Below are 27,025 nucleotides of genomic sequence, written 5' to 3' on the forward strand. Positions count from 1 at the left end.
TCTCTGGGCATTGTTCCATGGAATTTAGGAAATGCCGGTCAGCCGGCTGCTAGAAATGTGACTGTTAGGAACACTGCCGGGCCTGTTTTCCATTCAGTCAGGTGCAAGTTTTAGCTTTCACACCCTAAGAAAAACGCATGTGTGTCACCATCAGTTACAGGAACCACGGCCTCTCATTCTTATTTTGCTTGTATACACTAAACCTTAAATTCAAATTCTGTTGCTTCTGAATATGAAGCAATGCTGTGAAAAGAGGTTCACAAAAGTCTGGTCAAACATTGCAGCTTGTTGTGTGAACCACATAATTTACACACACACACACACACACACACACACACACACACACACACACACACACACACACACACACACATAAACACACTGCTTGTATAAATATGAATCTATTGATTTTTTTTTTTTTAAATAAAATTTTAATCAATTTCTTGTTTTCTCCAAAATCTAGGACATGATTATATACAGGAAAGCTTGACACAGTATGCAAAAGAAAAAACAAATAAATAAACAAGCAAAAAGTTTCATAATTGTCAGTTTCATAATTTAAAATTTTTCTTTGACTGGGAACCTCTGCAACAGATATGGGAAGAACTTTCTGAAGAAGATTTGATCTCTGTTGTAGAGTGAATGCCACTGGTGTGTTCAGCTATTATATCTGCCAAAGGTCGCTACTTTGATTAGTCAAAAGTTTAAAATACATTTTGGTCTATAAATTGATTCCTTGATTTATTTTTTAACTCCAATTGCTTATTTGTACTATGCTTTCATTTCAGAGTGCAATGAGATTTTAAACGAGATGTTTTCACGTAAAATATGGAAAAACTCGGGTGTTCTAAAACATTTTGACCAGAAGTGTATGTATGTGTTTTTCTTGCTTCTAATATAACCAGAGCCAAATGTAGAAAAGGCACTGGGAAATATTTACTCAATCCTAAATGATGTGGGGTGATTAGCTAAATCTGATGTGCACATAAGCATAGAGGTAGTGTGCTTAAACTGAAATCAGCTTAGTTTTATTCTTGAGATCATTCTCCTTCTGCTTGTCTAACAGCATAGGTAAACACAGAGGCTAACAGCTAGTCCTCTCCAGCATCAGTGCTCTAGTTCAACAACCAAATCTGCGTGAGATTAATATCCTTTTTTTATCCATGTTTCAATTGAAATATCATCATGCTACATTATGTCTTTGGACTATTTTTCTAAGGGCAATTGTCATCTTATAATGGGGTGACCGTGCTCAAGGGGTTGGGAAGCGTATATGTAACCGGAAGGTCACCAGTTCGATCCCCAGGCTCTCTGTCCTGGTTGTTGTGTCCTTGGGCAAGACACGGGGTGGCTGTAGCTCAGGTGGCAGAGCAGATCAACCCCTAATCAGAAGGTCGGTGGTTCGATCCCAGGCTGCCCCCTGCCTGCATGCCAAATATCCTTGGGCAAGATACTAACCCCATGTTTGCCTACTGGTGGTGGTCAGAGGGCCCGGTGGCGCCAGTGTCCGGCAGCGTCGCCTCTGTCAGTGCGCCCCAGGGCAGCTGTGGCTACAATGTAGCTTGCCATCGCCAGTGTGTGAATGTGTGTGTGTGTGTGAATGGGTGAATGACTGAATGTAGTGCGAAGCGCTTTGGGGTCCTTAGGGACTAGAAAAGCGCTATACAAATGCAGGCCATTACTTTACCCTACCGCCTACTGGTGTTGGCCAGAGGGGCTGATGGCGCGATATGGCAGCCTCGCTTCTGTCAGTCTGCCCCAGGGCAGCTGTGGCTACAACCGTAGCTTGCCTCCACCAGTGTGTGAATGTGAGAGTGAATGAATAATGGCATTGTAAAGCGCTTTGGGTGCCTTGAAAAGCGCTATATAAATCCAATCCATTATCATTGTAAAGATTTTATGTATCTGTCTTCCGTAGTTCCTCCTACATGAGAAAACCAATCTTGATGTAACTTTGCAGAAGTAAAATTAAATATCTAAATTTCATATACAAATATTTAATAGGAATTCCACAATTGTATAGATTTGTACATCAGCTGAGTATAGAATGAAATGTCAGACTAGAATGGTGACCCCCCCAATATAAGCATACACATGTTTGCTGTTTCCTATCCCTGTGAGGACCATTCACTGGACAGTGAGGAAGAGTGGAACTGCGAAACAATTTTGAGGTACAGTTAGGAGGTCATGGGGCAGTGTTGGGGAACATTGAAAGAACTACGAAGGGATGCATGAGGTGCCAGGATTCAATGGTATTCCAAAAGTCAGAAATCTGATGTCGACCTCACATTTACCAGCAACTGCTTCCTGAAGTTCCACACAGAAAAGTCATTAATGTCTCACACATACACCACACAACAATAAATTCAATCAAATTACAGTCTGTCTGCTGTCAGCCATTTATTTATTCTAAGTATGACACATTTGTCTACAAAGGTAACTAAAAATACTGTTTCCTCTCTGCACCCTTCTGTTCTTTTCTCAGAGGGATCCAGACTACTTGAAGCTATGGCTGGAGATTTTCATCAGCTCCTACGAGCGATGTCTCGATGTAGACTTTGAAAAGACACCTTCAAGGTAAACTGTGGCAAATTGCAATGCTGAGTTCCTGAAGCTTTCTTTCAGTATAACATATATAATGGTCATAAACCGGAATTAGCATTTACACTGAATAACCCATTCTTATTCTTGTTCTTATTCTTAACACTGACAATGACTTGTCTTCTTGATGAGGAATATTTTAATAGGATGGTAATTTACGCTCTTATTTCTAGCATGTGCACCATTATTAGCTAACAATGTTTTCATTTATCAGCAAATTATTTCAAAGTAGATTGCCAACACAATTTGTGTTGTTCCCTTTTGGTACGTGCACTACTAACGAAGCCTCAAGTTTGGTATTTTGGTTGCTGCTATGTTTTGGTTTGGGTTTTATTTAAATTGTATTCAAACGAGATGTTAATATGCTAATATACTTAATAATACACCAGTGCCATCTAATCAGTTGTAAGGAGCGGGTTCAGAGCTACCTCCTCTTGTATGTCATCCACATCATGACCACACACCGTGGAGCTTTCCACAGTGCAGCCTGAAATAGCATGGCCACAACAGATGCTTTTGTGCAGAGTGGTTTAATTTTGTTGCAGGTGATGCTCTGCATCAAAAGCACCATGCCAACACAAATCAGTTAAGTGAGAGACACCCACTCATCATTGGAGAGCGTGTATCTAGGATTTTAGAGCAGCTTGGTTAACACTGTTCTGCCACTTGTGATCGCATGAACCTCAGATGAAGCCTTATGAAGTCAGTCACATTTTATGAGCAAGGCAGAGCCACAGGATTGGGTGGAGTAGGATGGCAGAATATGGGTGTTTCAGTCTAATTGGCTAAGGTTTTTATCTGCCAGCCTGTTATTTGCTTTTTTCGTCCTTTGAATGATGTCATGTTCTTCTTCCTCCTTGCATCTTTGTCCTCTCTTCCCTCCATTTGTCTTCTCCCCCATCCTCTTCATCTCATTCCCTTCCTCTGCAGCTGTCACATCTGCTTCCCTACCATGGGATTCTCTCTCACATATATGAACAGAGTGCAGCAGTCATGCAATTTTTTTCTCTAGTAATGAATGCCTGAATGCACCAGGCATGTGTACGACGCGGTGAGAGCAGATGGTGCTTTGATAATCTGCTGATCCTGGTACACAAACATGGAGTCGACATTCCTTTTCATCCAGCTATGTGCTTGCGATGCTTCTGTGTCTACAGACCAGAAGAGGTTCCCCCGGTGTTGACGCTCCTCCCAGACAACATCCTGCAGGTTTTGCGCCACCAGTTACTGCAGTGTGTCCAAAAAGCCTCTGACGGCCTGGAGCCCGAGCAGCAAAACCTAGCACTGCTGCTGCTCAAATTCCTCATCATCATCTGCAGGTCAGGATGTTAAACATACACATGCTGTAAAGTTGCTGAGATGAAATTTCACTCTAATGAAGTAGGTGTTCAAAAGTAAGTGATGGAGAAGTTAACAGTTGACTTGTCTTGTGTGTTTGTGTGTCCATGATTCGATGTTTACGAAAGGAACCTATCCAATGTGGAGGAGATTGGTACTTGCTCCTACATCAATCACATCATCACCATGACAACACTTTATATTCAGCAGGTCTGACTCCTCCCTTTTTCTTTTGCACATATTTCTGTGTCCTGTGGTCTTGAAGAATGTATTAATTTAGAGTGGAAAAAGAAGCTCAATGTTTAGAAGTTCAAATCTAATATGCATGCTTTTTGATATTAATTTAGCAGAAGATGAACCCATCTCCAAAATGTCATAGACTTAAAGATGAAACCTTCCTTAACACAATTTAAGATTATTTCATTTATTTACCTTTAAACTGTTTTATACTGAAAAAGGAAAGGAAAGGAAGGACAATGCAAAAAATGTGAGCTCTGTTTTGTTTGACCAACGTTTGAGACATTGGTGAGCTGATGTGATGGTTTTAAAAGTCCAGAGAATGTCAGTTATAAACATACAGCATATGGAAAACTTGAATGTAGCCATTGTAATGTCACCCACTGATGCTGTTTGACAGACAATTCCATAAAAATTGCACCAATTCTATTTTTTTCAAATGGTTGACATTTTTTTTATTTAATTTGCTTTATTTTTTTGTCTTTGCAGTCATTGTTCTAGTAGTTCTAGAGAAAGATACACTGCACAATCTTCTCCTTGTCTTATTATTTATTATATAGATAATGATTGTTAAGACAGCATGTCTGCTTGATCTCTGAAGTTGAACATTTTATCACAGCAAGGCTGCAGTCATTTTCATCACTTTGTAGTTTCAATTAAGTGAGATTTAAAACATCAAGAAAATTACTTTCTAACTTGGAGAACTACTTGTAGAATTAATGGAAAACCTTTAAAGATGATTTAGCAAATTAGGGGATCGGTGCTCTGCTCTACTGTGCAGTGACAAGTTTGCAAATATGACCTTTATGGAAACGTTTCCCTGCATTCTCACTAGAGATGGCACGATACCACTTTTTCATGTCCGATACGATATCATAAATTTGGATATCTACCGATATGAATCCGATATAGTGTATTTTTTAATTAATAAAACTGTTTTTTTTAAATATCTTGCTGCATTGTGTATAAGTTCATAGCAAAGTTTAAAAAAAACAAAAAAACCCACTAAAGCTATTCTGTTATACCTATATTCAAAAAGTACACTGCACCCAAGATGTTTCATAGTTCAGCAACACTCATCAAGCTAATAACCTTACACCTGCACCATCCTCCCTATTCTGGTATTTTAAAGAGTACTTAGCAGAAATATTAAACAACCTAACTAATAGGGTTGCCAACTCCCAGCAAAAAAAAACAAAAAAACAAGGGAACCACCCCCCACCCTCCGCCTCGTGATGCTTAATCGACGTAATCAACTTTAATTTAACCCCCTAAGACCCGAACTCTTCCACGGCATGCATTTTTAATTTCTCTTTGATATTTGATCTGATTGGGACCTGATGAATGTAAAAACAAAGAATTAGAAAAAAATTTATTTTATTTTTTTTTACCTAATTTTTGTTTCTAAGAAAAATAAGAGCCACATATGAGGATATTCATTTAAAATTTTGATAGAACAGTAGCAGTATAATGTCCTCGTAAGTGGATATCAGGCTCTTGCAGAGCAAAATTGAGTATTTTGGTCTAAATAACCCAAAATGTGATGTCCACATATGTGGACGCCAGGTCCTAGGAGGTTAATGCACGTGTTTAAAAAAAAAAAAAAAAAAAGCACAGAAATCAATTATTTTTCTACAATAATTAAATAGATTCAACATCTTTCTTCAACAGAATTGCAGACTGCACTGATTGTATCTTCCCAAAAGTACTATAGCTTACTAGGGTATATTAGACTTAATAGTTACTATATACAATAATGGACTTCTATACATTTTACATCAGATTAAAACTTTGGATTTAAGATTCAGATAATTATTTATTAAAAGCTAAACATTTTAAATGAGAATAAGAAAGAAAAGTATTTCTTTGTACCCCCCTTTTCCCTGTTAATGCCCTATCGGCCCACCTGGTAAAACTTTGCTGCACAGTTACCAGCCATGCGTAGAAAAGGATCCTGGTGTAGAATAATATTAAATAAATTCTAACAACAGCTTATCAAGCTTAAACGTGCTGCTGTTGTTTAGCCGCTGGTTTCCTCTTTCTGGTGCAAAGTGGGCGATAAATGAACAAGAGAGACGGGAGTCGCGACAGAAAAGCCGATCAGCTGATCATTAATCAGTTTCATGATTGAAGTAGTGACAGGAGAGGGAGGGATAGAGAAGAGGCAGTCGCTCCATATATCGGTTGTTAAGCTTAATTTGGGACAAACATTCGGAGATGAACTTACACACTTGCTTTACTCCTGTCTGGGATAACTTTCTCGGAGATGAAATGCCGGGTTGGTAGCGAGGCTACAAATGCTCAACCAGACCGCCAACAGGTCTCGCACGCCACAGCCGCTCTATCACGTGACGTATACTGCTCCGATGTACTAAGGTTATGAGCTGAGTTACGCCATGTCGCAAGTTTACTGAGGTGCTTTTGTGCTATTTAATGGATCGGATTACATTTTTTATTTCTCTCCGATATCCGATCCAGTAATTTAGGTCAGTAATAATAATAATAATGGATTGCTCGAGCTTTTTGAGACCCTCACATTCACACACTGGTGGAGGCAAGCTACAGTTGTAGCCACAGCTGCCCTGGGGCAGACTGACAGAAGCGAGGCTGCCATATCGCACCTCTGGCCATCACCAATAGGCGGCAGGTGAAGTGTCTTGCCGAAGGACACAACGACCAAGACAGACAGAGCTGGGGATCGAACTGGCAACTTTCCGTTTACAAGATGAGCTTCCCAACCCCCTGAACCACGGATACGTAATATCGGATCGATCCATCTCTAATTCTTACCCCCCCAAAAAATCACCGTCAACATAGCCTGATGCATCTCACCAGCAAATCTTTTAGACTGATGGAAAAAAACTGCTTTGGTATGTTGGGGGTAGGGGAGGAGACCTTTATTTCAATGAAAAGAACAACTCTCAAATGCTTGAGCACAGAGGAGGATGGATTATGGTTTTGGTTTATGTTGTAACTGGGGTAGGTGTAAAAGATTTCAGTATTGGATGAAAGAATGGATTCAGTTAAAGGTGACCAACTGCTGTAATATCCACCTCTGTACTTTCATTCTTCGACTAAAAAGAGCAGCTGTGTATGATTCACTGTTCAAAAAGAAGCCTGACCTTTTGGTCTTCCCATTTATGCAAACTGAACATCCTCAAAGACCTTTACCAAAAAACCCAAACAAAAAAACGCACAAACATTCTGCAAGAGTGGGTCACAATCCTCCAACCATGCAATGAGATTCTCTCCTTGTTACTTTAAAAAAGCATTTTTTTCCTTCTTTTTCCCTGTTTGAATTTGTAAAAGATGAAAAAAAATTCTTAAAACAGAAATAACTGAGTAGAAATAACTAATAGCTTTTACTTGGCTACCTACTCCCAGTAACAGAAATTTGGGTTAACTATTACACACAGCTGACTGTATTGATTAAACAGAGAAAGTCTCACTGAGACTGAATAGTATGTGCAGTATGTAATGTGGCTGTTTCTATTACAGCTGAAGAGTAAGACCAAAGAGAAGGAGATGGCAGACCAGAGTCAGGCGGAGGAGTTTGTCCGTCATGCACTGGCATTCTGCGAGAGCCTCTACGATCCATACCACAACTGGAGGCATCGAACGTGCGGGTAACAACATCTAGCTTTACTGACAATCACACCTGAGGGGAACGCGGTCCGCTTCAGAGTAACAGACTGTTTTTATTTGGCTAAAAGGAGTTAAAATAATTCTTGACAGTGAAATTTAACACCCCGTGTTTAGCAGCTATGTGCTAGCAAGCTGCTGCACTTTGGATTTTTGACTTGGTGGCAAATGCTCACTGCACATGTAGGTGTGCCTAGTCTCACAGTCTGTTTCCCCATTCTTGTGGCTGATAACACCTCATATCTTATTACTGGTAGTCATTTTTTTCCATTATCAGTCATCAGACTGTTGGTAAAACATCCTAACACACATTGTTTGTCTTTTATTTAATTTTTTTTCATCAGATTTGTGTTCCTTGCACAAGTGAACATTGCTAGAACCATAAATATAATTTATTTTCTGGGTTTGCAAAGCTAGGACTGGAAACTTTTTAAAGCTAAAGACTAAACTTTATGTTGAAACAAACTATTTTGCTTTACATAAAACTGCTTTAGATTATTTTTCTTATTTTCAAAAGTCAGACTGCAGTTTGATTTAGTTTTCACTCCTAGAACTGCAAAGGGGATGAGGGTTAGTTTGTCCTGCAACACCAACAGCAGAAATGGCAAAGAAGTCATTTCCTGAAGGCCTTATTTACAAAATATGCAATGATGGGATTTTATTTTAAAATTTACCTTTTAATATCTGATAATACATACAAACCTACTGAAGGTGCTCTCTTGATAGCTTATGAAGAAGCTTACTCCTCATTGGTCTGTTTCCTCCTAGGTGTGTCATTCAGATAATAATTTATATAAAACTGTGGCTCTGTAGTTGGCATGGTAACGCAGCAAGGAAGGTTAACTTTGCCTTGATTAGGTAATCTGCTCAGTTCGGGTCCATCATCCCCCAACCAGGCAAGACAGATGGCTGCCCTGCCGCTGAGTCTGGTTCTGCTGGAGGTTTCTTCTGTCAAAAGGGAGTTTTTTCTTCCCACTTTTGCCGAATGCTTGCTCAAAGCAGGTGGTTTGATTGTTGGGGTTTTCTCTGTGTTATAGTCGGGTCTTTACTAGGGCTGGATATCGTCACTGATTTCTAGAATCGATTCGATTCGATTTAAATTGGGGAATTTTGCCTCAGATAGTCAGAAATATTATAATTCTGATCATTTATCAGTCCATATCTATATTTTTATATCTATAAAAAGAAATCTGACATTTGTGAGACTTTATCAAAGGTGTAAACATCACAGCAGATACCTTTGTGTCAAAGTAAATAAGGATAAAACACAGAAAAACATGAAGGCGGTTTTCCTGGTCTGGGTTTTTATAGCAGATGACCTTAAAAATGTTGTGCAGTAGATCAAAAACGAAGTGAAGCAGAGCAAAGTTACAGAGGTTTGATTAGAGACACAGCTAAGCATTTTGCAATTTTGCACAATTTTAAATTTGTTCAGTATTGAACAGCAAAAATGAGGCTTTCTTGTCGGAAGTAACAAACCCCCCCCCCACCCCCCCACCCCCCCACCCCCCAAAAAAAAAAACAGCGGCCGACACCGTAGACTGGTGGGTAATAAGTAGGGGTGGGTTTTGATTATCGATTTAGAGAGAGAGAGAGAGAGAGAGCTCTACATGAAGTGTGATTTTTATCGTGGTGGAAGCAAAACAGCAAAAGTCAGAGGAAATTCGTGATGATGTTTATGTGAAGCGAAATGTGAAGCGTAGTTTGGATCGTCTTTGGCTGCTGGTTCAGTCAATATTGTTTGGAGAGAGATAAAACCTGCAGCTTCAGAATCTAGCATAAAAAGTAAACACATAAGTAAACACGTAAACACAAAGCGCTGGCCGACACTTCAGAATCAGTGATCTGTCGGCTTTCAGCCCCGACAGCGTGTCCGTGTCCACGTACGTGCCGTCGGGTGAGAAAGGCGACATCTCACTGATTCGGATGTGTTGGGTCCACGTTTTTGTGCAGAAGCCTTGTACCTGCTCTCATTTACTGTTTTGTGGTTGAAGAAATTCTGGTGTTTCGGGCAAAATAAATTTATATTTAAAAATCGATTCAGGATTTTAATGAATCGATATCATGTTCAGAATCGATTTTAATCGATAATTAAAACCCACCCCTAGTCTTTACCCTACAATGTAAAGCACCCTGACGAGACTGCTGTTGTGTTTTTTGGCACTATATAAATAAAATTGAGTTGTACTGAAAATGAACAGGAGCTGTTCCTCAGTGTGCTGTGTTTGTTCCTTCCAGGGAGCAGCAGATGGGTACGGTAGAGAGGAGCAGGCAGAAGTACAAAGCAGCTCCCCTCACTGTTGAATTTGTTCCTTTCTTTTACCGTAAGTGTCTTGCTTTTCACTCGAGCCCTCACTCCCACTCCCTTCAATGTACCAGAGTGTTTTTTAGAGGTATATGAATCAAATGTGCAGAACTTTCAGCTGCTCTGAACTTTACAGTGTGCCACTATGTGCACTTATTTTTAAATGTGTATATGGTCCTTCTTCAGAGTCCTCTTCAAGTAAGGATGTAGAAGCAGTTCTCAGTACATCCCACTACTGTTCTGATTACAGACCATAAGCTCTGCTCTCCTCTGTCCTCCCCTATCATCTCGTCTAAGAGCTCCCACGCCATCACTCTCTCCCACCGCCTCCCCCTCTTTCCTCTCTGGGTCCTGGTGAATCCGTTCTTTGTGCATTTTTTTCTGTTTACCATTCGTGGAGATGAGCAGATAGTGAATAGTATCTGTCAAGCCATTTTAAACAAATACTCCTTTCTGTCCTGTGTCAAATGTGTGGCTGCTGTGGTTTATCACAAAAGATAACACCCAAGGCTCAACCAGACTTCTTTTCCCGCTTGTGTGCTTTGGGTTGTGGGCAAGCAGCAAGTCTGTGAGAGTACTGTTCCTTTCATTAAGCATGTTTGTATATTATGTCTAAATTTGTAGGATTGTAATTAGTGTTATTCAGGGAACTAAATTGAATTGTTTTGAAATGTATGGGATGAAGGAAGTAGACATCACGGAGCCAAAATGTCGGATTTCTTTTCCCCAGCTGGATGTGTTGACAGATGAGTTAATGGGTGACTGGGACCGCTGTAAAACTAAAATTACTACAATGTGTGTGTGTGTGTGTGTGTGTGTGTGTGTGTGTGTGTGTGAGATAGTTAAGGTCCTATCTTATTTGCTTTGCCGATTTCGTCGACCCTCCTTTCATAAAAAATATGAGAATTTGCTGTTTCTGCATCTGAATTCATGCAGTGTTTACTTGAGAGGTGGAAGTTGAGGAAAGCCACACTTGTGTATTTACATGTTTGCCCTCCTTACAGAGTGCTTCCAGGAGAGCGAGCATCTAAAGGAGAGTCTGAAATGTTGCCTGCTACACCTGTTTGGAGCAGTAGTTGCTGGAGATCAGGTAAGCTTCAGCTTAAATGAGCTGGGCTTGCTGGCCATAGATGTGGTGATAGAGTGCTTTGAGATGCCATTCATCATTATTATTAGTAGTAGTAGTAGTAAGTAGAACTGCTTCTTGTTAACTGTCTCAGACTATGTTGTGGATATGAAGGAGTGACTTTTGGTTTATGGTTTCTTTTATTTCTCTGCTTTATCTGATTGGTTGATCACCAGCAAAGGAATACAGCATTGATGTTTAAATGAGCACTCTTCATCTTGAATGCAGTGCATGAGTTGCTATTGTATTCTTTATTTTTCAGTGGTATTGTTGTTTATCTTGCCGCTTTCCCACACTCTAGGACGGCGCTTTCAATTCTCTCTGATCTCAAGTGACTTGCTTTGACTAACTCACATTGTTTCCCTCCCTCCACCACTGCAACCCCGGCAGAGGAACGCTCTCCTTGCAATTTCTCCAGCCACCATGGAAGTGTTGATGCGGGTCCTGGCTGACTGCTCCATGGGTAGCTGCTCCTCAGAGGAAGGCGAGGACTGGGATAGTGAGGCCCCGGACCGTAAAGCACTGCTGACGTTGGGCTGCCTGCGGGAGGTGGTCCAGCGGCTCCTGGCCTCCAGCTCAGACCAGCGGCAGGTGGAAATTGCCTCAGTGCTGGAAAACTACTTTAAGCTGCTCAACTCGGACCCAGCAGCTGTCGTGGCTGCCCAGCAGCAGCAGCAGCAAGCCAAGGGCCGAGTGCCAACACTGGGTCGACACTGGGAGAGCAGATTTGTGGCCCTGCAAGTAAACATGCTAGGTATGATCTTAATCCACAAAAGTGTGTCTTTCATCATTTTGAAGACATTTTAAATTAGTTACCAGCTGCTACATTTTGTTTAAAGATAATTTTCAAAGATGGAAGCCGAGCTAATCTAACAGTGTTTACATTCTGTTGTCATTCATCTCTCTACTCCTTTTTTATTTGTCTCACTGTGCTTCTCTTCGTCTTTGCCCCTCTGTGTTGATTTCTCCTGCCTTTCAGACACTATCAGGGACATGTTCCTGTGTTCAGACAGGCCAGTACTACAAGCCATCTTCCTCAACAGTAACTGTTTTGAGCATCTCACACGACTGCTCCAGAACAGCAAGGTAAAAGCACAGCTCCTTTTTTTTCTGTTTCTTTTTTTTTTTTTGTCTATTTATAACCCGTAGATTCAGCTGGCATCGAGAACTGTGCAGGATCTTTGTTGTTCTTGTTAGTATCTTGTATCTGATACCCCAGCCTCCTAAGGCTGTTTGTGTTTACACACTGATAAGGAGGCCGCACTGTGATGCAATGCTTGTATTGTATCTTGTCGTTTTTCATTGTATTTGTTATTAAAAAAAAAGAGAGAGAGAGAGAGAGAGCAGGAAGCCAAACACATGGAGCTGTGAGAAGTGGGGTGATATTCAGAGAAAAACGATCATTTGCAAATTTGAAAGTCAAAAAAATACGAAGACTTTTTTTTTTTTATGTTAAGGAATTAAATCTTCAGCTTCTAAGACTGAATCTACCTCATCATACCCCAGATACTGTTGCTAAACAGGGACGTGCAAGCTCATGCATAATCATGCACACCTTGCATGAATATGCATGAGGCCTCGGATGGAGCCTTTTTATGCGGAGTTTGCATGTTCTCTCCAGGTCCTCCGCCTTCCTCCCACAGTCCATAGATGTGCATGGGATTAGATTAATAATGTTAACCCCCGAACCTGAATTCGATAAGCAGAAGAAGATGGATGAATATTTAAACACAGTATATATGATGTAAACAGCAATATGCTTGCACTTGCTGTAGTACGTGATGCAGAGCAGCTATCATCCCCACCAAATAAGAATGTTGTTGCCCTCTAAATGGGCTCATCACACAGCCGTGTCTCTTTAAAGTCTGGAGGTTTCTGATAATTTGGGGTTTCCAGGCTGGAGTTGGGTGTTTCCTTATTGCTAAATTTGTTCCAAAGTTACTTGATTAGGTTCTACAATTCAAGTGCATGACGAGCATCAGCAAACTGTCCTGCATCTCAGATATTATTCAGGATTTTACTTGTAAATATGTGACTTTTTCCTCTGAATACTACACCCATACCTGGGCCCACAGTTGCACTAGATGGTATCATATGGAATCACATTAATGTGTAATTATTTTTCAGATTATTGATTCACTTGAGTAGCATATGAGTTGATGGAAAAAATTGTATTTTTTTTTTTTAATATGGAGTTGAAGTTCACATCTTAGAAATCGGTTTTATTATTACATCTCCGGTCAGTCTGCTGCAGGTGACACATTTGAAGTTGAATACAGTTTTGTCCAGGTCTCGTCAATCCTGTTTGTCATGTTTAATATTTCACTTTCAGTGTGAGAACGAGCATTTTGCCCTCCTTGCATGTTTACCTCTGCACAGCGCAGCTGGATCACCAAACAACGCGTCCACACGGTGGCATTGCTATTAACCTAGCACCCTCTCCTCCACTTATAACATCTTTCCTCCTCCCCTGCACTGTCCTCTGTCTCTCCCTTGTCTCTTTCTATCAGCCTCCCCACATGCTATGTTGACATGTTGCCTGTTGTGTCTATCAGCTGGTTAATGCTAGGTGCACGGCGGCAGACAAGGACCAGAAAGATATAACCAACAACAGGTTACTGACAGGCGAGAGGGACACTCAGGTACCGCCGAGAAAAGCCCCACATTATCTCACCCCCTCCACATCATTCATCTGCCCTGCCCTTATTCTCATCTGCTACTGCTGCCAAATCCCTCCACTTTCATCTCACCAGAATCATGAGGCCGCTCCACAGCAAGACCCTCATACTGCCTTACCTTTCTTTATTATTATTATTATTATTATTACGATTTTACTTAGATTGTGAATTAATAGCACAATAGAGAACACGTCGATGTTTTCCTACTGCTGGTCCCAAGCCTGAATAAAAGGGGAGGGTTGTGTCAGGAATGACATCTGCCATAAAGTCTTTGCCAAATCAAACATGCAGATCATCAGGAATGAAATTTCCATACCAGACTGGTCATGGTCTGGTTGCCAATAAAGTGCCATTGGAAACTTTGCTATTGTTGGCTGAAGCCAACATGACAGAGGAAAGAGGACAAGGAGACTTTGTGGTGCAAAGTTTAAGAAAGGTAGATGTTAGCACAGAAAAAGTGGGAAAGTAAGGGAGATGAAGTAAGTAGTACTGAGGCGGGACACTTAGGAAGGAGAAAAAGACTTGTATCAATTGGCTGGGCAGAGAGATTGAACTAGAAAGGATGTGCAGCAGGTTAGGGTGATTTAAGATAGAGATGGAGAGTATGTTGAGAAGATGGAAGGAGTACTTTAACAGGCAGATGAATAAAGAAAATGAGAATGAGGAGGACTGATGGAGGTAAGTTAGTGAATCAAAAGGTACAGAGGATTGGTAAAGAGGAAGTGAGGACAGCTGTGACAAGGATGAAGCTGGTCCAGATGACATACCTGTGGAGGTATAGAGCAGTGGTCCCCAACCTTTTTTGCGCCACGGACCGGTTTATGCCCGACAATATTTTCATGGACCGGCCTTTAAGGTGTCGCGGATAAATACAACAAAATAAAACTAGTACTGGTACCGAAAAAAAGAAAATTTATTCATAACACAAGTGAAAAGACCAAGGAAAACAGAGTTAACGATAAAAACAATAACAAAATAACGCTGAAAACCAATAAAAACCCTGAAAACTATACACTTCACACAGCCTCAACTCTCATGGCCCGGTACCAAACGACTCACGGACCGGTACCGGTCCGAGGCCCGGGGGTTGGGGACCGCTGGTATAGAGATGTCCAGGAGATTTTTTTTAACACTTTCAGTCAGACAAGATTTGAGGAATGGAGAAAACGTGTACCGGCAGCAGTTTTTAAGAACAAGGGTGATGACGGGTGATGTAGTAACCACAGGGGTATAAAGCTGATAAGTCAAACAATGGGAAACAGTTGTTGAAATTAGGTTAAGAGCAGAAGTGACGATCAGCAAGCAGCAGTGTGGCTTCATGCCGAGAGAGCACTACATATACAATGTTTTAGAGGGTTGATACAGGAAGTCAAAAAAGAGGTCCACTGTGTATTTGTGGATCTAGAGAAAAGATATTATTTGGTGCCAGAGTACGATGAGAGGATGCTGGGGACAGTGCAGTGTGAGATGGAGGCAGATGATTCACTGTGGCGAACCCTAAAGGGAGCAACCAAAAGATGATTAACAGAGAATCCTCTTGCTGTCAGGGTGCTGATCATTCTTTGTGACTGCAAATGCAGCTAATGCATCATCAGGCGATAGCTCATAGATTCAGAAAATGTTTTCCTACCTTTGCTCTGCACAGGGACTGTTCACCAGCAAACCAGATCCTGCTCAGATGGGATTGGTCAATAGAACTAAAACCACAAGCAGACTACAAACCCAAACCAAAATGCTTCTGGTACCTAAAATCTTTTCTCTTGCCTACAGAATCTTTTTACACAGATATAAAGGTACATTCCCATTAATCATTCCCATAATTAATTTGAAAGGTTCATAAATGTTAGGCTCGATCAGGATCCGTAATTTGTGCCGATAATGCACCAAAAAGATGTCTCGCCAAACAATAAAGAAAAACAGCTTCCAGCATGAACAGAAAGTAACATGTAGCAGCAGGTAAGTTAACCTATCTCACCTACAGAGATGAAAGATTTGGTCTACTTTAGTGAGTCAACAAATACCAGCTGAACAGTGAAAAGTAAAACTTTACTAAGTTCACTAAGTTTTAATATTTCCTGCTCCTTCTTTTACTTCAGCTGTCAGTCAGCGCTCTTCACACAGAATGGAAAGGGGAAAAAAGCAGACGTTCGCTCAATTTAGAGCACAAATATAAATGCGATGAAGTGGGGAGACAAAAACTGATGTTTTAAAACTTCAACTGAGCTAAGGTGATAAACAACCACTCAACAATGTGATTTTTGTGGCCTTGCTGTGGAGTGACTTCGATGCCTCGTGTGTTAAAGCAATTTCCTCCCTCCCCTGAGCACCTCTTCACTCCTATACCCACCTTCTCATGCATTGTCCTGGTTTTCTTTGGTATACTAAGGGCTCCACTGGAATGCTATCACAATGGCCTGGTGTGTGTTCTCACAGAGTTCAGTGGTTTGAGGTAATCTGGACTCTGTGACGATGATCTAAGTGTTTTGTTTTTGCCACAGTCCCTCTCCAGCTGCTCCGAGACTCTGCAGAGCATTCTCATGTCAATCAAATAATGGGTTTAGTGACCCAGAATGTGTCGGGCATGAGCAGGACAAAGCTGGATGGAGATGGATCTGTGTTAAATGTGTCATGGTTTGGCTTGTGTTTTCTGGGTTGCATGCTTTGTTTTAAATGTGTGTGCCACTGTGGAAAGAAAAACAGTGAGGTACTTCTTTGTGGTTGACTGTCTGTGTGGAAGTGGGTGTTTCTTTTTGTTTTAAACTAAACCTTGATGTCCCGATGCTATTAAAAGGATTGCTTTTTACCTGGAGCAGAAGTCTTACCTTCACTATAACATCTGCAGTACAAGCCTTGATGCCAGCTCCTACTGCAGGGTTCTAACCATCATCAGTGATTTTTACTCACTTTTTACACAAACAAAATGAATCAGACTCCAAGGCATCAACTAAAGTTTACTTCTTATCTTTTTTTTATAGTGATGCATGTTGTTTTTAGGCCCTGAAAGAAGTTGGTCTTCAGTGTTGCAATAATCTGTCAGTACCAACTTTTCCTACTAAAAGAACAACTTTTTAGCAACGGGGACAGACTAGTTTTTTTTCTTTCAGGTGTTTCAAGGGCGGTTGGACTCCCTTGCCGTAGCAACCATCAAAGCCCTAACAACAGTGATGCACAAATCGCCAGCTGCAAAGGTAAAACTATTGGTAGTCTGTTACTTTTAATTTTGCAATTTTAGATTTTTAGAGATTGCTAGCGACTGTGGGCTAAAAGAGCTTAAATAGCACACCTTGTATATGAGAGCCTGCTAAACAACCATTTGGCTATCAGCGGAGTCAGCAGGGTTTGACTTGGTGGCCTCCTAATATATCCTGGGAAGACTGAGTGACTGGAGACACTTATATCTTTGTCGGTGTGCTGTTCTATGCCACACAGATGATAGAACAATTGATATTGTTTCATTAAAGAGACTTTCATTTAATGCTAAGTGAATAAAACTTGTAACGTCCTGAAACATTTCTGAAACATTACAAAGACGTTTAGTTGGAGTCAAATTGTTACAAAATTCCTTGTGGCTCTCTTGATTTGTACAGGAGGTTTTTAAGGAGAGGATCGGGTACAATCACTTGTACGAAGTACTTATCTCCCTCGGGCAGCCATCTCGACACCTCCTCAAAGAGCTGATGAATATGGTGAGACAAACACTGAAGACTTTTATTGTCTGACTTTCAAATTTCTATAATTGTCTGAATAATCCAAAGTGTTTAATGGCTGTATTTCCTAAATCGTTAATGGATGGTGACTAGAGTTCTCTCTGTGTGTGTGTGTGTGTGTGTGTGTGTGTGTGTGTGTGTGTGTGTGTCCAGGCAGTGGAGGGTGAGCACACCTCAGTGGGCCTCCTGGGCATCAGTAATGTGGAGCCTTTGCTGCTGCTGGTCCAGTGGCTCCCAGAGCTGGACTCCTCAGAACTGCAGCTCTTCACAGCCGATTGGCTCCGCCGCCTTAGTTGCCTCAACCGCCAGACCCGTGCTACCTGTGTCAACGCCGCCATGGTCATGCGCGCACTAGCTGCCTTGGAGCGCCACGAGCGACTACACAGAGCTTGTGCTGAAAGCCTTTTGGGGCTAGTAGGCTCACTTGGGTGCCAGTCTTTGAGTGCCAGGGAACTGTTGGAGTTCTTGCGTCTCCTTCGGCTTCCAGAGTCCAGCCAAGCACATCCATACGTAGGTCCTGCTCTGAAAGCCCTCCTCGCCATGGTGCGCAAGCAAGGCTTGGAAAGTGCCATGCAGTACTTTGACTTGTCGCCCAGCATGGCTGGCATCGTAGTTCCAACAGTGCACCGCTGGCCAGGGTCTGCCTTTAGCTTCCTCGCCTGGTTGTCACTGGACCAGGACCAGCTGGGCCCATCCAGCAAAGACAAGAGAAAACAGCTGTACAGGTCAGAAGAAAAGACATAAATATAGGCAGGAATAACTGGGAACACATTTCATATTTAAATCAGTGTTGAAGGATGTTTATCATCTTAAATTTTACATATAATGTTAACCTTTGTAAATCAAAGGCTTTTGACAATGGTAGGCAGTAATCTGGTAAAAACCCATCTGTAATCTGTAATTCTATAATTAGCACTCAATCTTTCAAAGCATATTGGATTATTCTGCATTAAATAGTTAAAATAAACAAAGCTGCATTGAGAAGGGAAACGCTGTTTTTACCAGGAAAAAAGGGAATCCAGTCCCTTCGTACCTGAAGTAGTAACCTCAGTGTAACCAGTGTAACCTTATAGCAACAATTTCAGTAAAAAGCTATGCATGTTAAACACTCAAAATATTTCAAATGGTTTTCTTTGATTCTCTACAGCTTTTTTACTCCAGGAGGAACAGGTTTTGAGGCCTTTATCAGCTCAGCAGGTGTGCTGGTTGTTGCCGTATGCACAAAGAAGGAGTATGTCACAGTCATGCTGCCTGATTACTGCTTCTGTGACTCTCTCTGGGTGAGTCAGATTTAATGATGTCATTTCTTTGCTGAAAGGGTAGTACCACTGAAAAATGCGTCTCCAGAGCACATGAATACATCAGTATTTATCAGAGATGAATCAGAAAGATGTGTAACACCCTTGACTGTTCCTTGAGTTAATAAATCCATCTACACAAAGATTATATGTGTAGAGTATTTATTTAGATGAATACTTCATTTGGACCTCTTGTGGAGTTGTAGTTTAGGAAGTTGACGTCTAATGGAGGTGTTTGAATTTCTGTCCACAGCACAGCATCGGTGTGGTGCATGTGCCTGGAAAGAGGCCATTTGGACAGAGTCTAGTCTACATTTATGTGGACGGACAGCAGAAACTTTCTGCCCCCCTCAAGTACCCGACCATGACAGAGGTGAGACCTGAACCTCCGTTATTATCATTATTATTATTATTATGGACCAATCAGCTTATCTGTCACAACACCTAAATTTTACAGTTTCTAAAATATTTTTGCTGTCTTATATTCTTTCTTTGTTTCCCACATTCTTCTGCTTTACTCTTCCTGCAGCCGTTCACCTCCTGTTGCATCGGCTCAGCAGGCCAGCGCACCACCACTCCTCCACCCTCCCAGATCCCAGACCCTCCCTTCTCCTCGGCCACCACCCCTACCACTCGCTCGTCACTGGGCGGCATCCTGTCCCCTCACACCTGGGGAGGCCTCCTGGGAGGGAAGCCTGAGTCTGTGACTAAGCTAATCTCAGCGGGCACTCAGGATAGCGAGTGGGGAAGCCCCACGTCCCTGCAGGGCCAGCTAGGAAGTGTCATGGTGTTTCATGAACCACTGCAGCAGAACCACATAAAAGCCATCTGTAGTGCTGGTAAGTGATGCGAAATTATGGAAGAGGTGCAAAATTAAAAATAAATGTAAAGAAGAAAAAATTGAACAAGAATGTGGTTTGAATCAGTTTTATAACTTAAGGTTTTTTTCTGCACAGGTCCAAACTGCATCTCTCCATTTAAAGCCCAAGAATCAGAGCTTGGGGACCTTTCAGCCAAATTGTTGCTGCACTACTCACCCAAGGTGCTTACTGTGATTACTGTCTCAGCCACGCCTTCTTAGAATCAGCTGTGTGTAGCAGCAGATGGGATTCTCTGGGGTTACATCACTTCCTTTTGTTTGTGTTTAGCTGAAACTTTACCTGCTAACTAAACAAAGTCCTTTTGTTAACAGGCCTGCAGAAACCCCATCTGCCTGGACCTGTCTCCAAACATGCTCCACGGACGCCTGACAGGGAACAAAGTCGTTAACTGGGATATCAAGGTGGGCGGAAACTGAAACTCGTGCTGTCATGGAAAAGTTTTATGGCCAGTGGAGTATTTGTGCTTGTACTGCATGGATGTAATATACACACTATTTTAAAATGAACTGAAGGTCCTTCTAGAAGCACATCTTTCCTCTCAGCAGCTATTTTTAGAATGAAATCAAGGCCATTGATGCTTAAAGTTTATTTTTAAAAAAAAAAGGAAGAAGAATTGAATCAATGTAAAATGTGGCTTGGTCTTTAAAGTGCTGTGATTGGTTGGTTGGCTGTGTTTGATGTGCTGCCTGTGGGAGGGTAACTTTGGACAGTGCCTGAAATGATTCTCCTTACACGTTCTGGAGTTTGTGTGAAAACTGGTCAAATCATATAGAATGTTTGGTAAGTTTGTCCCAAAATAATGTTTTAAAAGCTTTAGTCCACAGACGTTCCTGAGGATATTATGACTTTGGCTCAGTCCACAATGCTGACATCAGTTTCTGACATATCCCAACAGAGCACTTGAATAAATTAATCATCCAAATCTGTGTTCTAGAGCAGCGGTCCCCAACCTTTTTGCACCACGGACCGGTTTATGCCTGACAATATTTTCACGGACCGGCCTTTAAGGTGTCGCGGATAAATACAACAAAATAAAACTAGTACCGGTACCGAAAAAAATAAGATTTATTCATAACACAAGTGAAAAGACCCAGGAAAACCGAATTAACGATAAAAACAGTAACAAAATAACGCTGAAAACCAATAAAAACCCTGAAAACCATACATTTCACACCTGAGCCTCAACTCTCGTGGCCCGGTACCAAACGACTCACGGACCGGTACTGGTTCGAGGCCCGGGGGTTGGGGACCGCTGATCTAGAGAACAAAAAAAGCTTTTGGGTATGAAAAGTAAAGTGCCTTAAATCTGTAGTTTTTATTTTGACCACTAGGGGGAAGGCAGGGGTTGGACGACCACCATCTTTAGTGGTGCTGAATTTTCAGCTTTCTTTTTCAATTCTGAGCACCACACGTCCCCCTACTAAGCTCTATGATATTGATCTTTGGCAGGACATGATCAACTGTGTGGGTGGCCTGCCAATTCTCTTCCCAATCCTGGAGCAGTTGGCTTTCGTGACTCCTGATCAGCAGATGAATGATCCCACAGCTGGATCTGATTTCATCACCCCAGATGTGACCACACCAGCCGATGGCGATTGGGTCATTCTCCCATCTAACAGGTCTTCAGGTCTGTTCTGATACAACTGTCAAATCCTTGTCATGAAACAAACAATTGTGTTAATGGGCAGAATAAGGAAATAAACTGAGATACATTTTCTATCTCAGAGGCCCGCCTGGAGAAGAATCTGGTAGCCACATTCCTGTTGGTGCTGAAGCATTTTCTGCAGAGACACCCAATCAACCAGGAGAATCTGCTGTACTTACATGGCGTCGGGACACTGGGAGCCCTGCTACAGAAGGTCTTGGTTTAAGCATGATTTTGCATATGGCTAATTTGGGTGGATACATATTTACAATTAAATATAAAACCAAGTTCATTCTGCAAATTGTTACTTTCTATATTTACAGTTTTGTTTTGTTTTTTCTACACTTGGCTCTGTGTGATGTCAGAGAGAGGACATGCCTAATATGGTCATCTCAAGCACGCATGTCTGTCAGTGAGCACAGAAGCTCCACCCACCTGCAGTTTAAGCGTCCTGTTCATGAGGGGCAGCCAATCAGGTGGGCTGGACCAAGGTCCAGATAAATAAGAAATATTTAGAATCTCTTGTCCAAGAAAACATCCAAAGATAAAAAAAAAAACAAACAAACATATGGAGCTTGAAATGAGCAGAATAGCCTCGCTTTAAAGAATGTCAAATTTTCTGATTTTGGTGAAAGTAAATGCATTTCATCTTATGTTAGGTTTGAGCATATCCTGTCAGCATTTCCTTTAGTATAGAGGGATGTTTTAATAGTATTTTTGGTGCAAAGCATCCATTAGATTTTATTTCAGGCAGTACATTAATTAAGCCAGGCTGTGCCCAGTGACCATGAGCCTCTTTTGTTTTTCATCCTATTCAGTATGGATTAGTTTGACTCTAAGAGCTTACAGCTGAGGAATTCAGACTGTCTGGCTGACATCATTTGATTTCTGATACAAAGGACCACGTATTCTTTATAATTATTTCACCTCCGATCCTTTTTGTCCCTGTCTGTCGCTTCGTCTGTGTTTGTTCCTTGTCTGTGTTTTTGTCCTTTTGTTTGACCCTTCGTGTGCTGGTTCTTTAATCTTCAGCTCTCCAATCCAAACCCTCCTTTTCCTCCTCAGTCTTTTGTCATGTGCAAGTCCCTCTCTATTTATTTACTTAGCGAGGAGACTGAGTCAGCATTTACACCAATGGAAAATAAAAGCCTCCACAGAGACCGAGATTAAATGAAAGTGTCTTAGATGTGGTAACAGTTGCTCTAGGCGATGTAACCACACCCTTTAAATGGTATCCAAATAATCCACTAATATGCTTACTTCTTCCCTTATCTGTTTATGGGTACTGAGTTATGGGTGTCACATGGCTTTATGGTGACCTGATAACAAGCTTTTCTTTGTTTCTTAAAAGGTGCATTTTCATATCATACGTGTAGTCAACTGTACTGTGTTTCCTCTGCGTGTCATCATTTTTCATGGGTGTCTGAACATGTTAGTGTTTGAGTTAATAGTTATGTTTGTGTGTGTTTAGCTGCCAGCTGGGCATGTTGGCGTCAGCGTGCTGGTTGCTGTGCAGCTCCTGATAGAACAAGTGACATATGAGAAGAATCAAGCTCTGCTGCAGCAGCTTCACACTCATCTGCTGTTCAATTTCAACATCTGGAACAAAGGGGACTTCCCGCTACGCATAGGTTAGATCTATACATTTGTATTTGTGTGCCTTTGATAATTGTTTCAATACACATGATTTTACAGTTTCTCATCTACACAACAAGGTATTTAATACCAGGGTCACAAACGCAGCTACTCTACATTTGATTCATGCTCTGTTCATGTCCTGTAACTCTGAGCCAGACCAAGGAAGCAGAGCCAAGCTCAGCTAACAATCCAGGCACATGAGCTGATCTAGGTGCACATTCAGCTATTGCTTGTCATATTCTTCCTATTTAAGGAACTTTAACTTGCATGCAGTTTCTGCTGCCTCTGCAAGCTACTTTGCAACACACCTCAACCCTAGACTTTCCATTTCATACCATTTCTGGTTTAATCAATACATTTTTCCATGCACAGACTTTACTTGTATTGGCAGACACAAATATACAGTGGGGCAAAAAAGTATTTAGTCAGCCACCGATTGTGCAAGTTCCCCCACTTAAAATGATGACAGAGGTCAGTAATTTGCACCAGAGGTACACTTCAACTGTGAGAGACAGAATGTGAAAAAAAAATCCATGAATCCACATGGTAGGATTTGTAAAGAATTTATTCGTAAATCAGGGTGGAAAATAAGTATTTGGTCACCTCAAACATGGAAAATCTCTGGCTCTCACAGACCTGTAACGTCTTCTGTAAGAAGCTTTTCTGTCCCCCACTCGTTACCTGTATGAATGGCACCTGTTTGAACTCATCATCTGTATAAAAGACACCTGTCCACAGCCTCAAACAGTCAGACTCCAAACTCCGCCATGGCCAAGACCAAAGAGCTTTCGAAGGACACCAGGAAAAGTATTGTAGACCTGCACCAGACTGGGAAGAGTGAATCTACAATAGGCAAGCAGCTTGGTGTGAAAAAATCAACTGTGGGAGCAATCATCAGAAAATGGAAGACATACAAGACCACTGATAATCTCCCTCGATCTGGGGCTCCACGCAAGATCTCATCCCGTGGGGTCAAAATGATCATGAGAACGGTGAGCAAAGATCCCAGAACCACACGGGGGGACCTGGTGAATGACCTGCAGAGAGCTGGGACCAAAGTAACAAAGGTCACCATCAGTAACACACTACAACGGCAGGGAATCAAATCCCGCAGTGCCAGACGTGTTCCGCTGCTGAAGCCAGTGCATGTCCAGGCCCGTCTGAAGTTTGCCAGAGAGCACATGGATGATACAGCAGAGGATTGGGAGAATGTCATGTGGTCAGATGAAACCAAAGTAGAACTTTTTGGTATAAACTCAACTCGTCGTGTTTGGAGGAAGAAGAATACTGAGTTGCATCCCAAGAACACCATACCTACTGTGACGCATGGGGGTGGAAACATCATGCTATGGGGCTGTTTTTCTGCCAAGGGGACAGGACGACTGATCCGCGTTAAGGACAGAATGAATGGGGCCATGTATCGTGAGATTTTGAGCCAAAACCTCCTTCCATCAGTGAGAACTTTGAAGATGAAACGAGGCTGGGTCTTCCAACATGACAATGATCCAAAACACACCGCCCGGGCAACAAAGGAGTGGCTCCGTAAGAAGCATTTGAAAGTCCTGGAGTGGCCTAGCCAGTCTCCAGACCTCAACCCCATAGAAAATCTGTGGCGGGAGTTGAAAGTCCGTGTTGCTCGGCGACAGCCCCAAAACATCACTGCTCTCGAGAAGATCTGCATGGAGGAATGGGCCAAAATACCAGCTACTGTGTGTGCAAACCTGGTAAAGACCTATAGTAAACGTTTGACCTCTGTTATTGCCAACAAAGGTTATGTTACAAAGTATTGAGTTGTATTTTTGTTATTGACCAAATACTTATTTTCCACCCTGATTTACGAATAAATTCTTTACAAATCCTACCATGTGGATTCATGGATTTTTTTTTCACATTCTGTCTCTCACAGTTGAAGTGTACCTCTGGTGCAAATTACTGACCTCTGTCATCATTTTAGGTGGGGGAACTTGCACAATCGGTGGCTGACTAAATACTTTTTTGCCCTACTGTATATATTGCTTCATTATTGTCAGGTAGCCTTACTGCTGCTGTCCTCCTTTTGGCTTTCCATATTTGCATCGGGAACACAAGCTTCACACTTTGTCTTCAGTACTTTAGCCTTCATTGGTCTGGCTGTTTTGACTAAAGAAGCTCTGACAGAATTGTCAGTCATATTCCTTTCAGATTAGAGTTGAAATTGTAAAGTGTATGTTTGTTTATTTTTGTTTGGTTGTTTTTTGTCTTCTGCAGAACTCATATTTTGAGTCTCATAAAATGTTTGAGATTTGATACTCATAGCAACAGATGATATCAGCAGTGTCCAGTGAAATAAGATCTTATGTGAAAGTTAAATACCGATGAAAATGCATTAAAGATGTAAAACAGCGGGTCTTCAGAGTTTATGCTCCTTAATGAGACAGATCTTGTGCCCTTTATTTGTAATGCAGGTCATATCCAGTACATGTCCACTGTCATCAAAGACAACAGGAAGCAGTTCCGGAAGAAATATGGAGTTCAGTTTCTGGTGGACACCATACGCCTCTATTATGGGTAAGACTCCAGTGGGGGGTGGGTGGGGATCTGTTTGCCAGGCTTTGAACTGATTGTCATTTCTTCCATATTTTAGGAAGAACACTAACAAAGACAGTGACTTGAGCGAGGATGACGTTCGGACCATCCGCGCATCTCTGTGCAGCCTCATCAAGTACTATATTAGTAAGGGCATGTCGCAGGAGGAGATGCAGAGCATTCTGGGATACATCGCTGCCATTGGAGACGAAGATCAGGTTAGATTTAGGATTTTATAGTTGAGGTCCAGTTTTAGCATAAACCTGAGAAACATCAGAGGAAGCAGAGAGGAACTGCTTCCCTGAAATCTCAAAATATTATTATTATTATTATTTTTATTTTTTTTTAAGGAAATTGCTTCTTTTCCTCTGCCTGGTTGTTTTGCTAAATCGTTCAGCTTAATAGGATTGTCCTCAGGAAAAACCAATACCCCACCCCACCCCCAAAAATATGGAAACCTCACTGTGGGAGTACTGCATCCACCAAGAACAGAAGGTTAATCCTTTCTCAGCCTTACAGTGAGCCAGTCAGTAGTTTTGTTGGATCATAAAGACTGAAATATGTCAGGTCAGCATCTTAATAAATTTGGAGTAGGTCATGTTATTATTAGCGCCTGCTTGCCAGGTGACCTATAAATTGTGAAACTGGATAATCCCAACAATGTGCCATTTAGAGGATTTCAGTGTGAAATGAGAGGAGCTTCCACTGCAGGATATGGTGTTTCCCAATGAGACCAAAGTGCAGGGATGCCTGCACAGGAAGCTTTACGCTCGTTTCCCACCTGGCAGCTGTTCTGCTGGCCTCTCTCTTTCTCTCTGCATTATTTTTAAACATTTTCCTCTCAGTCAGCATTACCCATCAGCAGCTGTTAGCTGACACTGACATTAACCGTTTTCCTTTATGACTCTCGGCAGATAACCCTTTCACTGGACTTGTTTACTGTCAACAGTTTGGTGATTTCCATTTACCGTTCTCGTCAAACCTCCTCCTCTCCCCCAATTTTTGAGTCCCACTTCATTTAAGAAAACTTAAAAAGTTGTATGTGGAAGGTTACATCACCTCCTGTGAGCATATGGTCAACATAATCAGATGATCCAGGCATCTGCTCCCTCACTTTCTTATTTATGTCGCACTTAATTAATTTTTTCTGTGAACATTTAGATTTTTTTAAAGAGTATATCTAAAGATAGTCCTCAGTGAAATCAAAACTCAGCTAAAAGCAGGCTTAAAAAGTGTTGTTGGGTATGTACGGTTTGTAGTATAGTTTATAGCAGATAGCTTTGCTACCAATGTGAAACAGCAAAGGTTCACTTAAAGCAGAAATGAAACGTGTCTAAACCAGCAGATGATATGAAAATTGAAAG

The 27,025-nt window shown here is 41.5% G+C and overlaps 1 protein-coding gene across 4 annotated transcripts in view; it reads left to right on the forward strand.

Moving 5' to 3' along the window:
- The window catches only part of nbeal1 (neurobeachin-like 1), a 61,147-nt gene that overhangs the window by 15,656 nt on the left and 18,466 nt on the right, over positions 1 to 27,025 (forward strand). For 2 of the 4 annotated variants that reach the window (XM_085264677.1, XM_085264678.1), the window contains exons 3-24: positions 2,486 to 2,577; positions 3,759 to 3,920; positions 4,068 to 4,149; positions 7,675 to 7,802; positions 10,057 to 10,142; positions 11,128 to 11,213; positions 11,640 to 12,003; positions 12,229 to 12,335; positions 13,805 to 13,891; positions 17,032 to 17,115; positions 17,515 to 17,613; positions 17,788 to 18,359; positions 18,782 to 18,914; positions 19,186 to 19,305; positions 19,462 to 19,771; positions 19,889 to 19,974; positions 20,125 to 20,214; positions 21,263 to 21,440; positions 21,539 to 21,672; positions 22,930 to 23,089; positions 25,541 to 25,643; positions 25,720 to 25,879. In XM_085264677.1, coding sequence (XP_085120803.1) covers positions 2,486 to 2,577; positions 3,759 to 3,920; positions 4,068 to 4,149; positions 7,675 to 7,802; positions 10,057 to 10,142; positions 11,128 to 11,213; positions 11,640 to 12,003; positions 12,229 to 12,335; positions 13,805 to 13,891; positions 17,032 to 17,115; positions 17,515 to 17,613; positions 17,788 to 18,359; positions 18,782 to 18,914; positions 19,186 to 19,305; positions 19,462 to 19,771; positions 19,889 to 19,974; positions 20,125 to 20,214; positions 21,263 to 21,440; positions 21,539 to 21,672; positions 22,930 to 23,089; positions 25,541 to 25,643; positions 25,720 to 25,879 — 3,423 coding nt within the window. The remainder of the gene's footprint in view (positions 1 to 2,485; positions 2,578 to 3,758; positions 3,921 to 4,067; positions 4,150 to 7,674; positions 7,803 to 10,056; positions 10,143 to 11,127; positions 11,214 to 11,639; positions 12,004 to 12,228; positions 12,336 to 13,804; positions 13,892 to 17,031; positions 17,116 to 17,514; positions 17,614 to 17,787; positions 18,360 to 18,781; positions 18,915 to 19,185; positions 19,306 to 19,461; positions 19,772 to 19,888; positions 19,975 to 20,124; positions 20,215 to 21,262; positions 21,441 to 21,538; positions 21,673 to 22,929; positions 23,090 to 25,540; positions 25,644 to 25,719; positions 25,880 to 27,025) is intronic. The other 2 variants (XM_085264679.1, XM_085264680.1) reach the window with 1 other exon arrangement.

This window comes from Mchenga conophoros, linkage group LG23 (assembly GCF_057382185.1).
Source record: "Mchenga conophoros isolate Kocher_MC1m ecotype Shallow Benthic linkage group LG23, M_conophoros_male_GT1.1, whole genome shotgun sequence".
NCBI classification, from domain to species: Eukaryota; Metazoa; Chordata; class Actinopteri; order Cichliformes; family Cichlidae; genus Mchenga; species Mchenga conophoros.